Source organism: Choristoneura fumiferana, chromosome 13 (genome assembly GCF_025370935.1).
Source record: "Choristoneura fumiferana chromosome 13, NRCan_CFum_1, whole genome shotgun sequence".
Taxonomy (NCBI): Eukaryota; Metazoa; Arthropoda; class Insecta; order Lepidoptera; family Tortricidae; genus Choristoneura; species Choristoneura fumiferana.
In genome coordinates this window covers 5617103-5631174 of record NC_133484.1, presented here as the reverse complement: position 1 = coordinate 5631174, position 14072 = coordinate 5617103, and the positions used below count along the sequence as shown (strand labels likewise).

The window sequence follows — 14072 nt, the reverse complement described above, 5'->3', positions numbered from 1 at the left end:
TGATATCAAACGGACTTCTACTAACACCATTTTGCGATATTTCGCCTGTCAAACAACAAAGTCTCATTGTTGTTGCCCATTTTACAACCATGTATGTACTCGTATACAGTTCACCGGAGCACGAAGAGCAGCCGGGCCCCGAGTTCGTGTCGGCCGGCGTGTCTCTGTTCGTGGGCGGCGGCGCGTGCGGCGGCGGCGTGCTGTACCGGCAGCGCACTGCGCCCGCGCCGCGCCCGCCCGCCCACCTCGTGCCGCCCGCCTCGCATGACCGCCTGTGGATGTGGAAGTGCTTCAACTATACGTAAGTTTACTTTCAACGAGATAGACGTATGACCTGAGGTCGAATTGTCTAACGCACTGACGTTCGCGATTGCATTCACTGTCTCTTTCCACCCAATTCTTATACCGCGTGACAGAAAGAAGTTGTGAAAACGATTGCGATTTCAAGTGTGATCCTACTTAATTATAAATGTGAACGTTTGTGAAGATGTTTGGATGTTTGTTACTCAATCACGTCTAAACCGCTGAACCGATTTAGATGAAATTCGGTATACGGATAATTTGAGTCCCCGGGAAGGATAAAGGATAGTTTTTATCCCGGAAAATTGCATAGTTCCTGCGGGAAAGCGATAAACAAAGACTACGCGGTTGGAGTTAAGGGCAACGGCTAGTAGACAATAAGACCTCTGGTTAAAACCGCGGGTTCACGATGGATCTAGGCCGCTTCCAACTGAAACAACTGGAGGTATATGGGGGAGGCCTATGTCCAACAGTGGACGTCCTACAGCTGATATGGGTCATGATGACGACGTTTACTTCGGTCGGCTTGCGGGGACCTGTGTTAACTTTTAATTCCCAGTTAACTGTTAATCCAGGGTTAGGTTGTATCTAAATTATGGGACTGTTAACCATAACCCAGGTTTAACGATTTAATTTTTAACCCCGGACCGTGCAAGTGGCACTTAGGTATTAGCAATGTCCAACACAGATCTTATGAGGAATAGAAAGGTCAAGAAAGCTAAAAACGCGACCGCGCATTGGCTTAAAATCGGTTACTGCGAAGATGGCGATTCAAAAAGAGTTATTTTCATTGTTGAGTCCCTTTTTTTATAATGTTACAAAACCTGTTACGTAAATTCACTTTACTGAAAATTAATTGGAGATGAATCATAGTTAGTTCAATATTTAAAGCCTTCGTAAACAATAAAAAATCACAAAATTATGAATAGAGTAATTTGCTTTTTGATAAAAACCGTTTAATTAAATTAAAACGCTCAGGTGACTACTAAACTCTTTTAAATTTCTGTGGCTTTACGGATTAAATAATTAGCTTTTAATAAATCCTTTAAACTTTACGGATTTATGATTCTACCTAAGCAAAGAATTTCGTTTTACATTTCATTGTCTAACTTAATCATAATCTAAATTGAAAATACAAACTGAAATATAGATGCACAGAAAAACCAGAAAAATAATACCAGCACTGGGAATCGAACCCAGGTCCTCGGTATTCCGTATCGCGTGCAATACCGCTACACCACTGCTGGTCAACGGTACCTACAGACATGGGTTTCCCCTATGCACCACATATCTCAGCTTGCTTGTTTCTTATTTAGCCACTTAAGCAGTGAATCATAATCACATTTAGCTGTGCTGAATACTGTTAAGGTTTATGTTATTCTCATTTATTAATAGCAAACATAAATTACTGAAGTGAAACTTAGGCAGTTGAATGCTATAAATCGCAAATCCGCTGATTCATATGTCTGGAGACGTAAATTATGTTCTCGTACACGGAATGACATACTGCCAGTGATAACCACGTGGATTGAAATTTACGAGACTGCGTAATATGCGTAAGCTCTGAATACATTTTTCACGTTCTCCACGCAGGCTTTTGTTACAATGAGTGTGTCACTCTTGGTAAAATTTTTAGCCATCCATCTAACATTTACAAAAGTTAAATTGGTATGAACTAAACAGTCGAAGTAAGTCTTTCCAGTTCCGATTTATTCCATTTAATAATTTACGTGAAATAAATAATTGAAAAGAAGTTATCTTAACGACTCTATAGTAACTATTATAAAAAATAAATAAGTTCATTGTATTATTCTGGGATTTAACTTTCATTTCATTATTCTCACGTTAACTTTATGAATTATTTCATACGTATTTCGTATTTCATATTTTTCTCCAATACAAAAAAAAATCTACATTCATTGATATTTAAATTTTGCCATTGCCAGCTATTGTAGGTACGTTTCAAGTTAAATATAATCAAATGAGTTTTGATAACGAACCAGCTAAATTGGGGTAATAATTCACAAACGCATATCAGTGCATAATTTATAACCGGACATGACAAACTAGTCCAGGATACCGTACCGTCCCGTGTGACAGAGACAAAGCGATTCAACAGTCATATTTTAGCTTCATGCTCTATGCTATGACTCGATTAAAGTCTTTGTTGAAATTTGGGACAGCGAATGAAAAATATCGTGAAAGGATATGAAAAATGTCATTACTCTGTACGTGTTGAGGCTTCAGATTAGGTGATAAATGGATCATTGCTGTGTTAACGTGACCATAATAGTTATTTATGATACAAGTGCGGAAAGTAGGCAATTCCCAACGAGTGGCGGAGAACTTGAAACACGAGCGAAGCGAGTGTTTTGAGCCGGCACGAGTTGGGAATTTCCTACTTTCGACACGTATATCATACAACGTTTTACAATGCATTAAGCGAGGAAAAAAACACTTTATTAAACCAACTTTCATAACAATCATTGACTCAGAAGATTAGAACAGCTACAGCTACTAATGATAGGTAAAGGAGACTTTGTTTTAGTATCGTGATTTTTTATGATTATTATTAGCCCTTGTTGCTTGACATTTTTCACACTTATATTGGCTAGTCCTTATCTCCTGCACGCTCCTATAATGCTAAATATCAGTGCGACCCGTGAATAATCCGAGTAATAGTTAACTATCATCAAGTATATTTTTATATTATGTATCTAATCCACCTTAACAAAAAGTTACCGTAAATCTGAGATTGTTTAGCTTTGGAACTGTAAATAACTCAAAATTGGTTCACTAATTCTAATAGATAAAAGCAAATAAATAAGAATAAGACGTACCGGTAGATGTTATAATATCCATGTGTGTAGAAGTAAATTATTCTATCAATTTACGATGTTTATTAACTTAGGTATGTATATTATAGTTCACGTATTTCAGCATTGAGTTTGTCACTGGCAATATGTGCTTCGTGGAGGACGTAAGGCGGTGTAAAGTCAGATATAAATTCATCATTTGAACTTTTCATTTTAATTTACTTATCAATTATCAAAAATTAATTCACCGGACTGAACTCATGAACATTACTTTGGCGGGGTTTCATGACAGGCGCGAACGGGTAACCATGATTGGTTCGTGCGACGTCGTGCGCGCGCACTGGAAGCTCATTGGTTAACTTTCGAGTGCGCGCGTTGACGTCGCACGGTCCGAATTGGACTCAAGAATTTATTTCCTTTTTTTTCATAACTTTAGACGGAATTAAACACGAGTTTACGTGAAAAAAATTATAATGTTCTCTTTTCTGTCCCGTTTAATCTGTATTATCTTATCAGTAAATATTCATTGGTTGCATCAAACGTTTTCTTATTTGTTCAAAGCCTAACTATAACGACTCTTTAGACTTATTTTTTTAACAATAGTTTGGACATAATTTGGCAATTTAAAAAGTTACTTTACCGCACAAGTGCGGTAAGTTAAATCCATACAACTTTACTGCACACTTGTGGATGCGTGCAGGAATCACTAATTTTCTATGGATATGTTGACCCACGTCAAGAGGCACTTTCCGAGCACGTGCATTGTAAACTTGTTTAAAATCGTTTGTCGTGTATGGACGTGATCATTTAACACCTTTCATGGTCCAAAGAGTCACAATGTGGTGAACTTGGAGTAGCCTCAGCCGTTTGAAACTCTTTAATAAAAATAAACTTCTTATTGTCCGTTGCGCACTTTTAAAATTGTTTGGATGCGAATCAGACTCGCAAACAAAGAGTTACGGATTGACGTGTCTAACATAACCCCTTTGGATTATTAATTTTAAGTCTGTTATAATATGTAAATGTAGCGTAAAAATGTTGTCAAGTTTAATTTACAAAATAAAATATTATATAATTTTGACTAATATTTTCATAATTTTACCCTAACAAAAACATTTATTAAATCGAAAATTTCTTATCTTCCGAATCTCGCTAACACCAGACCTTTCTCACCTCCGAACTTAATTTGAATGTTGAAAATCCATCTGAAATCTCAATTATGTGTTCGCGATTCTTGTTTATGTTCGCAGCTCGCACACAATCTGTGTGCTGGGCGGAATTATCACATGACCTCGCACGCTCCGTGGCCCAAACTTTGAATCAAATTAAAACACGCTGTTTACTCTCAGCGGGAAATAAGTTAATTCAGAGTTTTACTTTCTAACATTTTTAGGGTTCCGGAGCCAAAATGGAAAAAACGGAACCCTTATAGTTTCGCCATGTCTGTCTGTCGGGTCTAACTGTCCGTCCGTCCGCGGCTTTGCTCAGGGACTATCAATGCTAGAAAGCTGTATTTTTGCACGGATATATATGTAAACTATGCCGACAAAATGGTAAAATAAAAACATAAAAAACATTTTTTTTAGAGTACCTCTCATAGACGTAAAGTGTGGGTGTTTTTTTTTCTCATCCAAGCCTATAGTGTGGGGTGTTGTTGGATAGGTCTTTTAAAACCATTAGGAGTTTGCTAAGACGATTTTTCGATTCATTGCTTTTTTGCGAAATATTCAACTTTAAAGTGCAAATTTTCATTAAAATCGAAACCGGTGGGTGCAAAAATTTGAAAAAATTCAGGATGGTAAGTACATCTAACTTTCAAGGATTACTTTAACGGCTAAGTTAGCTTGAGAATTATTAGTAGTTTTACTCTTCAATAGCATCCTAAGGTATAAAATATACCTAAACTTGGAAGATTCCGTATAAAATACGAAATCCTTAGAAAAATATTACTTTTTTTTTCGTAATGGCTACGGAACCCTATTTTGGGCGTGTCCGACACGCTCTTGGCCGGTTTTTGTGGATAATTTGAGCATTTTTGATGGAAAGGAACTTTATGCGCAACTTGATGCGTTTTGATCTGTTTATTCACGACCACGCGCCCTTCAACATTCTGTGACTTATAGCACGTTACGCGTGTGTATACAGTCACCAGCACCAATATCTGACACAACAAGCGTGCATAAATATGTGATACGACTCTATTTCTGGGGCCAGAAGCACGTGTCAGATATTTTTGCACGCTCTGCTGTGGCAGCTATTAATGCTGGTGGCTGTACAACATGAACACGCCTTTTGTCCTTAGTTCCCAATTTAAGTCTTATATCGTCAATATAACCAGTTTTTTTTATTCTATCTTTAACTACTGTCCGTGATGTAATTTCATGTTTAGATAGTTACACGCAAATATTTGAATCTGCTCACTAGTTCAGACTTACGGCTCTTTATTAGTTTTCAAAGCACACAATTACGTTGCTTTGCTCCGATTTACTTTTTAATTAAGTTTACTGTAGTTTGTAATTTTAGCGCAGGTTTACTTACGTGAAAATAATTTAAGTAAAGTCGTACGGTAAACATCATTTCGTCAAAGTACCTATATATGTGCTTATCAATTAGGCAATTCAAGGATTAAAAGCAGAGTTATTAAAGGCAAATATTATAATAACTTCTTAGTTTATACAGTACCTACACACTTGCAATAATAAACTTCGTTATTCTCTTGTTTAATTTTACAAACTCCGATCGTCGGTCGGCCGCTAGCAATTGTTTCTAAATTTCCAATTTACATAATCATAAATTTCGATTGTCCACCCTATAAGCTAATTACATTGCTGTTAAACCAACATTAAACTGTTTTAATGCGCGTCCTAAATATTAAATGCAATATCGCCTGCGTATGGTTAACGAACGCGTATGGAGGTATTAATTGATCCTATTGGGAATTAGACAGGTCGATCGATAGTTTGGGTTCACACAGGCTTTCAATTTCACAAGTCTTTTGTTCCATTTACGTCCGTGATTTGTGTGGCACAAATAACATCAATTTAAATATGACTTTACTAGTATATAATATTTATTTATATTATGCAACATCTGGTAATTTTTCTGACTGAACAATTTCTCGATTAAGCCATTGGAATAAATAAATTATATATAATACAAATTTAAACTGTGACGTATACTTAAAATGATTTTAACTTTAATACTGAGTAAATGGAGTGACTAGGAAGTGTTTCATTTTATGGTAGCTATAGGTAGAGTCATTCACGATGACGCGTGCCGTGGTTCTTATTACAATGTCATTAATGTCTAATTTTCAAAAAATCACGCGTCTTCGTGGATGGCACTAGGTATACTAAATATGGTCTCCTGTACCCCGTCCATAACCATTTACTACCACGGGTAGAGTTCAAATAATTTTCGAAATATTTTGGTCCTTCGCCGGCCGCTGCCGCAGGGTGCTCGCTTCGCTCGCTCGGTTCGCGCATTGTAGTCGAAATAGTACCTAACACTCCTCCTCGCGTTGCTCGTTGTGATACCTACCTAATTTTTCGTAAGAAATATTGGTCCCTTCCAGTACTGGTTATGTAAGATGGTTATGTACCGGGACAAAGGTGATGGGACAGACACATAATTTCATTATTATTGTAAATATTATTATTAAATTTATATTAAGGATGCCGAACACAAATCACAATGCCTTTTGTTTGTTTTCTTGGTGTACACTAAAGAGTAATTGTATTGTATTGTATTGTATCTTGAATGGAATATTTGAGGTGGTTGGCTAAATTTAATTTGATTTTAATTTCTAGCCCAATTTAGACAAACACAAAATAATAAGGACTGAGTAAAGAGAACAATAATGGGCAGGATAAAACTACGCCTCGCCTCTATCCCTGCAGGTAAACTCGTTAGTAGAGCGTAGCCAAGTCAGGTCACACATGCGTGGCGACGTTCGTTTTACTTGTACTATTGTCTGTTCTATGGTTTTACCGCTCTCTTTTTCCGATTTAGTTACTGGTCTGGGTTAATTAAAGTATATTTATAAGCATAGCGATAATGCTCGATTATTAAATCACGACTGCTCGTAATTATCCTAAAATAAAAAGAAAGAAAGAAATCGTTTAATAACTACACGATTAAAGTTAATTTTAGGTTATTAGAACTACACTTCAGATGTATAAGGAGCGCTCCAAATCCTTTTTAAGTAGGTACTCACTTTTGCTACTATCATTTTCAGCACTGTAAAACAAAAACTTACTCTTTTAAATGCTTGTGAAACGATGAGTACCTACCTTTTCTTGTGAGAGTCAAAATGGCGGGTATACCTTTACAAATATAAAAACAACTATATACTCAAAATGTATTATTTAGTAGCTACTTTAAAAATAATTGTACCACTGCGTACATGAAGTTATTAAAATGTGGAGGAGGTACACCCGCCATCCTGTCAAGACGGTGAATGTTATTACTATTAAAAAATTTACTAAATTTGTACTTTAATATGCCGTTAAAATTTGAGCAGTCAGATTTATAGTTTCTTTTCCCGTTTCTTTCCGCAATTCTGACTCTGACCTTTTCTTTGAGCCTCAGCACGGGTGGTACATAATATTACTTATTCCAGGAACCAGTTATCAACGGATGGCGTGACCATAACAGCACCTTCGGAGGCCGGGCGCTGGTCGCTCTGGGCGCTGTCACTTTCTAACCGAGGGTTACGGTTCTCCGCCCCACGCACCATCAACGTCTTCAGACCGATCCAGCTGGACTTTGCGCTGCCGCCAGCCCTGAAGGTCGGCGAGACCGTGGAAATCGATGTCAAGATCACCAACAACATTAATAATTGCATGGATGTAAGTATTTTGCTCAAATATACTTACAGTATCTAAAACACATTTAATTAAAAAACTGAAAAGAAATATGTACTAGGAGTCAGGAAACAAACCTGGGTCATAGCCAATTCGGGGAGCGTGCTGAACTGCTACGCCATTTTACAGGTTAAAATGAGTACTTATTAAACTCTTCGCTATTGTAAGAAGATGTTTTTAACATTATACGCAATCCAAAAATAACACGGTTGGATAAAAAAAACCGTAGGTATAAATTAAAAACTAGAGGGTACTTCCAATTAACATAGACTTATGTAGTAAGGAGTAAGTAGTGTTAGAACACAAATATAAAGAAAAGTGTGAAAATCACTGAACCACAAAAAAAATAGTTTATGGAAACTACGAAATACAAACTATTTTTCTGTCAGCTTTTAAATTTTCCGTGTCCATTTTTAAAGTAGGTCAGTTTTTACTAAGATAGCTTGTTCAGAATATTTTTATATTGCGAGAACGTCGAGAAACAACTTTGTTATATTTCGAGCAAAACAAAGGCGCATAGCGTGAAAATTTCACATTATCAAATCCAGTGTTGGTTGCCTGAAAAAATCTAAGAAAAACTCATATCGGGGAGCAGAACCAGCCATCAAGAAAGGCAACGAGGACGCAGAAGCTGCGTAAATAATAAATGGATACCCATCTGCTTACAACAGACTACAATTTTATATCGCGAAAAATATACATTGAAATTGTAGTAGAACACAGTATTAAGAGATAAAACATCAGAATTAACAAGCATGGGTCCAGCCACCTATGTTTGCAAGAACTCGCGGTCCAATACACATGAGACTAAATTATGTTTGGTTAGGACGGGCCCCTTCATAAATATTATCTTAACACTCTTATTTGTTTAATTTGTAATCGGTCTGTTCCACGAATTAATTATGTTATTTACAGCCCTTCGTAAACATAAGGTAAGGCACAGGGTAAGGTAAACGAGTATTACGCTCGCTCGTGCGAAAGCTAAGGTGTAGGGAAAAATATACGCTTATACTCTTAGATTACCTACTTTCAAATTGACACTTTATTTTTTACACATTTCCTTTTCCTTTATACTATTCGATGTTTTTTTAATTATTATTTCTTCCTAACATGTCTCTCTCTCTCTCTCTCTCTCTCTCTCTTTCATAACCTCTTTATATTTAACGCAATTACTCTGCATCGAGTCTATCCGTGATCACGACGTTATTAATGAGGGCTATCGTTTTTTGTCTCGCTAGATGGCGCACTGTTGCATGAGGTTTTTAAGTATGGTTTTGAAAGTCTGTTATTACGGGCGTGAAAACAAAGTTAAGATTAAAATCATATTTAATACACCTTAAAACCGTACCATATAAATATCGAGCATGCCACAGTGTTGCATAATCCCCGTTTTGTTCGGAAATAAGGGAGGACAAAGGTTTCCGAAAGACGAAACTGTCTCAAAACACAGACATTCATTGCCCCGGAACGCATATTTGCCATAATTAATTTCAGATATTGCAAAATATTCACAAAATTATTCTAATTACAAATAAACCCGCGTAGCTCACCCAAAAACTATGAGATTTGACATTTCGGAGACCTCACGCTACACTAGCGCCTCTAGCGGCGAATTCATACGCGATAGCCCTCATTGCGCCGAAATAGGGTAAGTGCTCCAGTGAATGGTCAAAGCAATTTTGCACATAGGTAAAATGTTTTTTTTTTTATACAGCCTTTGCCTTAAGAGGACAGTAGGTCAAATAAAGTTTGCATGTACCTATATTGTGCTGCTTCATCGATCGTCAAAGTTTTGGAGTTAGGTACCTACTTGGTTACATGCTTGTCCAATCTACGAGTAAAAAATAACTCCGACCACAGCCAAGAGCTTAAAAATTAAAGATCTGATCCTATTAATTTACCTTTACTTAAATTTCTTGCCTTTAAATTGCGCTAAAATCGGTGTTTGATCAATAAATCCAGCCACTATCACAATTACCAACTATAACTCCCATTTATAAGCCGTCAACGTAACCACGATCGCTTAACTTAAACCGGGGATGGATTGCCTAATCGTTCCCGTTTACCGGGATTCGCCAATATCCCGGGAATCCCTAATCTAGATTCGATGAGCGACGCCGAACGCAAACAAATCACGATCGCGCGTGTGGACTGCGCTGGTAAATCCTTGTGCTAACATAAACGTGTGTGCTTAGCACTTAAAATTAAACTTACATACTCGTAGATTCCTATCTACGTTTTAACATTGTGACACTTGTTTTAACGTCGTCCTTGAATTATTTAGTTATTTTTGCGTCATGCCATCATCATTTTGGCCTATGTCCCGCTGCAGAACACAGGACTTCTCTTGGAGTGGGAGGGATGGGGCCGTAGTTCTTACGTGAGCCCAGTGCGAATTGGGAACTTCACTCACACCATGAAATTTGTTCGCCGACGTATACAGATTTTCTCACGATCTTTTCCTTCGCCGTAAATCTCGTGGTAAATTTCAAATGTAATTTCGCACATAAATTTCGAAAGACTCAGAGGTGCGAACCTGAACTAGAACCCACTACCATCTGCTTGAGAGGCAATAGGTGAAACCACTAGAACACCAAAGCTCTTTCGCGCCATCTGCCGATATTATACCCTGCTGCTGAATACAGGCCTCTTCTCGGAATGAGAGGGCCCATTTTCCCCCTCGACATTTTCCTTCACCGAAAAGTTCATGGCAAATTTTAAATGTGCGAATCCCAGGTTGAAACTATGCTCCTCAGCATGAAGGTCATGGGTTAGAACACTCACTACCACGGCTTACTAATTAAATTAACGCCTAGTTTGTTCCATTAAACCTAGATTATAGGTAAAGTTTTGTTATTTATAGACAAGGAGTAAGGGACCAGATGGCCTAGTGGTTAAAAAACCTGACTACGAAGCTTGAGGTCCCGGGTTCGTTTCCTGTGTCGGGGCAGATATTTGTATCAAAAATACATATGTTTGTTCTCGGATCTTGGGTGTTTAATATGTATTTAAGTATGTATATATCTATATAATTATATTTATCCGTTGCTTAGTACCCATAACACAAGCTTTGCTAAGCTTACTTTGGGACTAGGTCAATTGGTGTGAATTGTCCCGTGATATATATTTATTTATTTAAGTACAGATTTTTATAAATTTTCCATAGGAAAGAGAATTTTTTTAAGATATTCTTTTTTCAATTTTGTTCTTTTTCTTATTTTGAAGAGCCAAACCGCAGGAATGTTTACGGGTCCCTGCTTGGGTAAATATTTCGAAAGTCAAATAAATTAACCAAGTTGTTTCTTTGACTTCACTTTCTACGCAGAAGTAAAGTTTTGCCTAGTGTTTATTATCGTAAGAGCTAGAGTTAAACAACACCTTGAAGCATTTCTCGAAACTTTAACCGGAATAAAATGAACAAACAACCAATCACGAAGTCCTTCCAAACTCGAAGTCCCCGGGCGAGGTCCCGGGCAACCCCCACCCCCCTTTTCCGCGTCTATTGGCCCAAATATCTGCCAATTCAACAATACGGATCGCACCTCCAGAAACAGATATTTGCTAGGTAATCCTTCATTCTGGACAGGTTACAGGGACTAGTTACGATAAGTCCATTATTTTAAGTTTTATTTATACAAGATGTTCATTAAATAACTGAAAACTTCGGACACCACAACTGTATTTTTATATAATAATTATGAATGCTATAAGTATGTAAAAAAATGTTCCTTACTCTTGCAAAGTTCGTAATTCTACTTGATTTTAACTCTACTCTACTCTCAAAATACGTACTTGTCAGTGGCGCTTTGCTCTTTTTAGAAGAAAATCAAAATTGACAGAAATATGACCAGAGGCGTTACTATCTAGCGCACTCGGAATCATAATTGTTTTCACCACTTCTTTCTATCACACGGGAGGAGGAGGAGGAGGAGGAGGGTAAAAAGAGATCAAATCAACCCATATCTTACCCCCTTCATTTCTAAAATTTGGTAACACACCTAACACTATAAGTTATTATTGACATAACTCGTAAGGGATCACCCCCTATCGTCGGCATCGGCACCCGCTACCCGGTAGATATTGTATAGGAATTAATGTTTGATCACACAACACAAGCTGCCATGATTGAGTAACAAACAATGAGATATGTCGTGCGGCAGTGTCAATAAGAAGGAATGGAATTCGTGATCTAGTTTCGTTATGTTTAGTAGTTACTTTTTGTAACTATGTCAGTAGTATTGAACGAGTAGTAGACTTATAGGTGGATGATTTCGTCAGGGACAAAACTATGTAGGTATATAATGCTGAGGTTATATGAAATAAAATTTATATATTTTATTGATGTACTTACCTACTCTTTTATTTTTTATGTAATGACAATGAAGGCAAAGCTTGTACATAATATAAACTAACTAAAGAAAGAAAGAAAGAAAAGAAAGAAAATACATTTATTCACAACACAAGACACAACAATAGTATTAAGTACAAATAGGCAACACGTAGGAAAGTATGTGTCATTGCGGTTGTGAATCGGACACTGGCTCAGCATAATGCTGAAGCATTAATAATAAACACCCCAGCGCTGATTTTCAGCCAGCACCGTTGAACTACGACTTCTGAAGACATAATTAACTCACTTTTCTCTTTTTCTCTAAGTTGCCTGACAGAAATTATAAATGGTTCAATCAACTTTTTAGTGTACTTTGTTGCCATGGTAACGTTCCAGATTTACTTACGAGATTTGGAAGTATATAGAGCTGTTGTGATACTGTATCTACTTCTCTTGGGCACAATCTTGGGTATGTCAAATTATTTTTTTTGGTCTGCTTTCGTTTAATATTTTTTAATGTACTTTTCGAAATCCCCGTTGCTTCTATAACTCGGTCTTGAACCTTATTAAAATATTTACGACCAACACTTTTCTTGAAACTTTCAGCTTCTTTACAGAATATTTATATACATTATAAACTACACAATAAATACTTTGACTTTGACTTCGACTTTGAAACAATTTCCCGGGATTGGCTATTTACAGATATACTCTGTTTAAGTTGACTCCCCATCGAAATCAGTTTCCGAATAATATCAAACTAAATAAATAAGTAAGTGGTGGTTTTAACTACTCTATATAAATCAATGAAAACACAATGAGTGCACTCTTTGCGTGATGGATTGCTACTAAGTCAAAAAGACAATTATCGTTTTCTACTACACGAATCCTTCCGATTTCCTCCGAAACCCGAAGGTTTTTCTAAGAGCTCACGGATTGTAAACATGTTTCTGACAAAGTGTGTCCCTGTTTGTCTCCTGAGTTACGCGACAGAATAGCATACACTAAAAAGTTGACTGGCCCAAATATTAATGATGATAGCTGGTTCTATTATATTCCAGGTGACAGCTCTGCTGGCACTCAGCGCTGGCGCAGCGTTCGCTAGTACCGGCGCGCTCTACGTCACTGAGCGTCTCAGACTGGGCCCGCGCGGCGGAACCCAACTGGTGGTTAGAGTCGCCGTGAACACGCCTGGCAGGAAAAACATCACTGGTAAGCAATACTTAGATGCATTTATTAATTTAAATACATACAATTCTATCGGAGATGTGCGAAGAAACGCTTCATTTACCCATCGTCGTACGGCACCGCTCTGGTGGAAACAGCCGAGCGGAGTTTCTATGGTTCATGAAAAACACGTTCCTCGCTAAAAGTTCGTTGCACATCTCTGGTAAAAGTGCAGCCTAGCCCGTCACTAGTTTTGATGAATGCTTTTATTCTATTAATTTTATTTGTACCCATTAGATAAATACAGTACTTAAAACAATTTATATTCGTTTTCTGGCCGTCCCTTTCCAACCGAGCTGCACTAACCGTGCATGGTATCATAAAAATCTGGATGGCGCCGCCCTTCGCCAATAGCGTAGTACCTAATTTGCCAACGTTGACGAAAAACATTTAAACACTGCATATTAAAACAAAATAAGAGACTTTATCACGTCTTGTCTTTACCGTATTTCAAAAAAGGGAGGTTCTCAAATTCAACTGACTGTTCATTTATGTTACTCCAGAAGTTTTTTCTAGGTGAATACTTTTATATAT

The 14072-nt window shown here is 37.3% G+C and overlaps 1 protein-coding gene across 1 annotated transcript in view; it reads left to right on the top strand.

Annotated features, from left to right (window-relative positions):
* LOC141433952 (C3 and PZP-like alpha-2-macroglobulin domain-containing protein 8) overlaps positions 1 to 14072 on the top strand; it is a 227403-nt gene that overhangs the window by 198114 nt on the left and 15217 nt on the right. The window contains exons 12-14 of the mRNA XM_074096103.1: positions 110 to 301; positions 7738 to 7966; positions 13373 to 13523. Of these exons, the coding sequence (XP_073952204.1) occupies positions 110 to 301; positions 7738 to 7966; positions 13373 to 13523 (572 nt within the window). The remainder of the gene's footprint in view (positions 1 to 109; positions 302 to 7737; positions 7967 to 13372; positions 13524 to 14072) is intronic.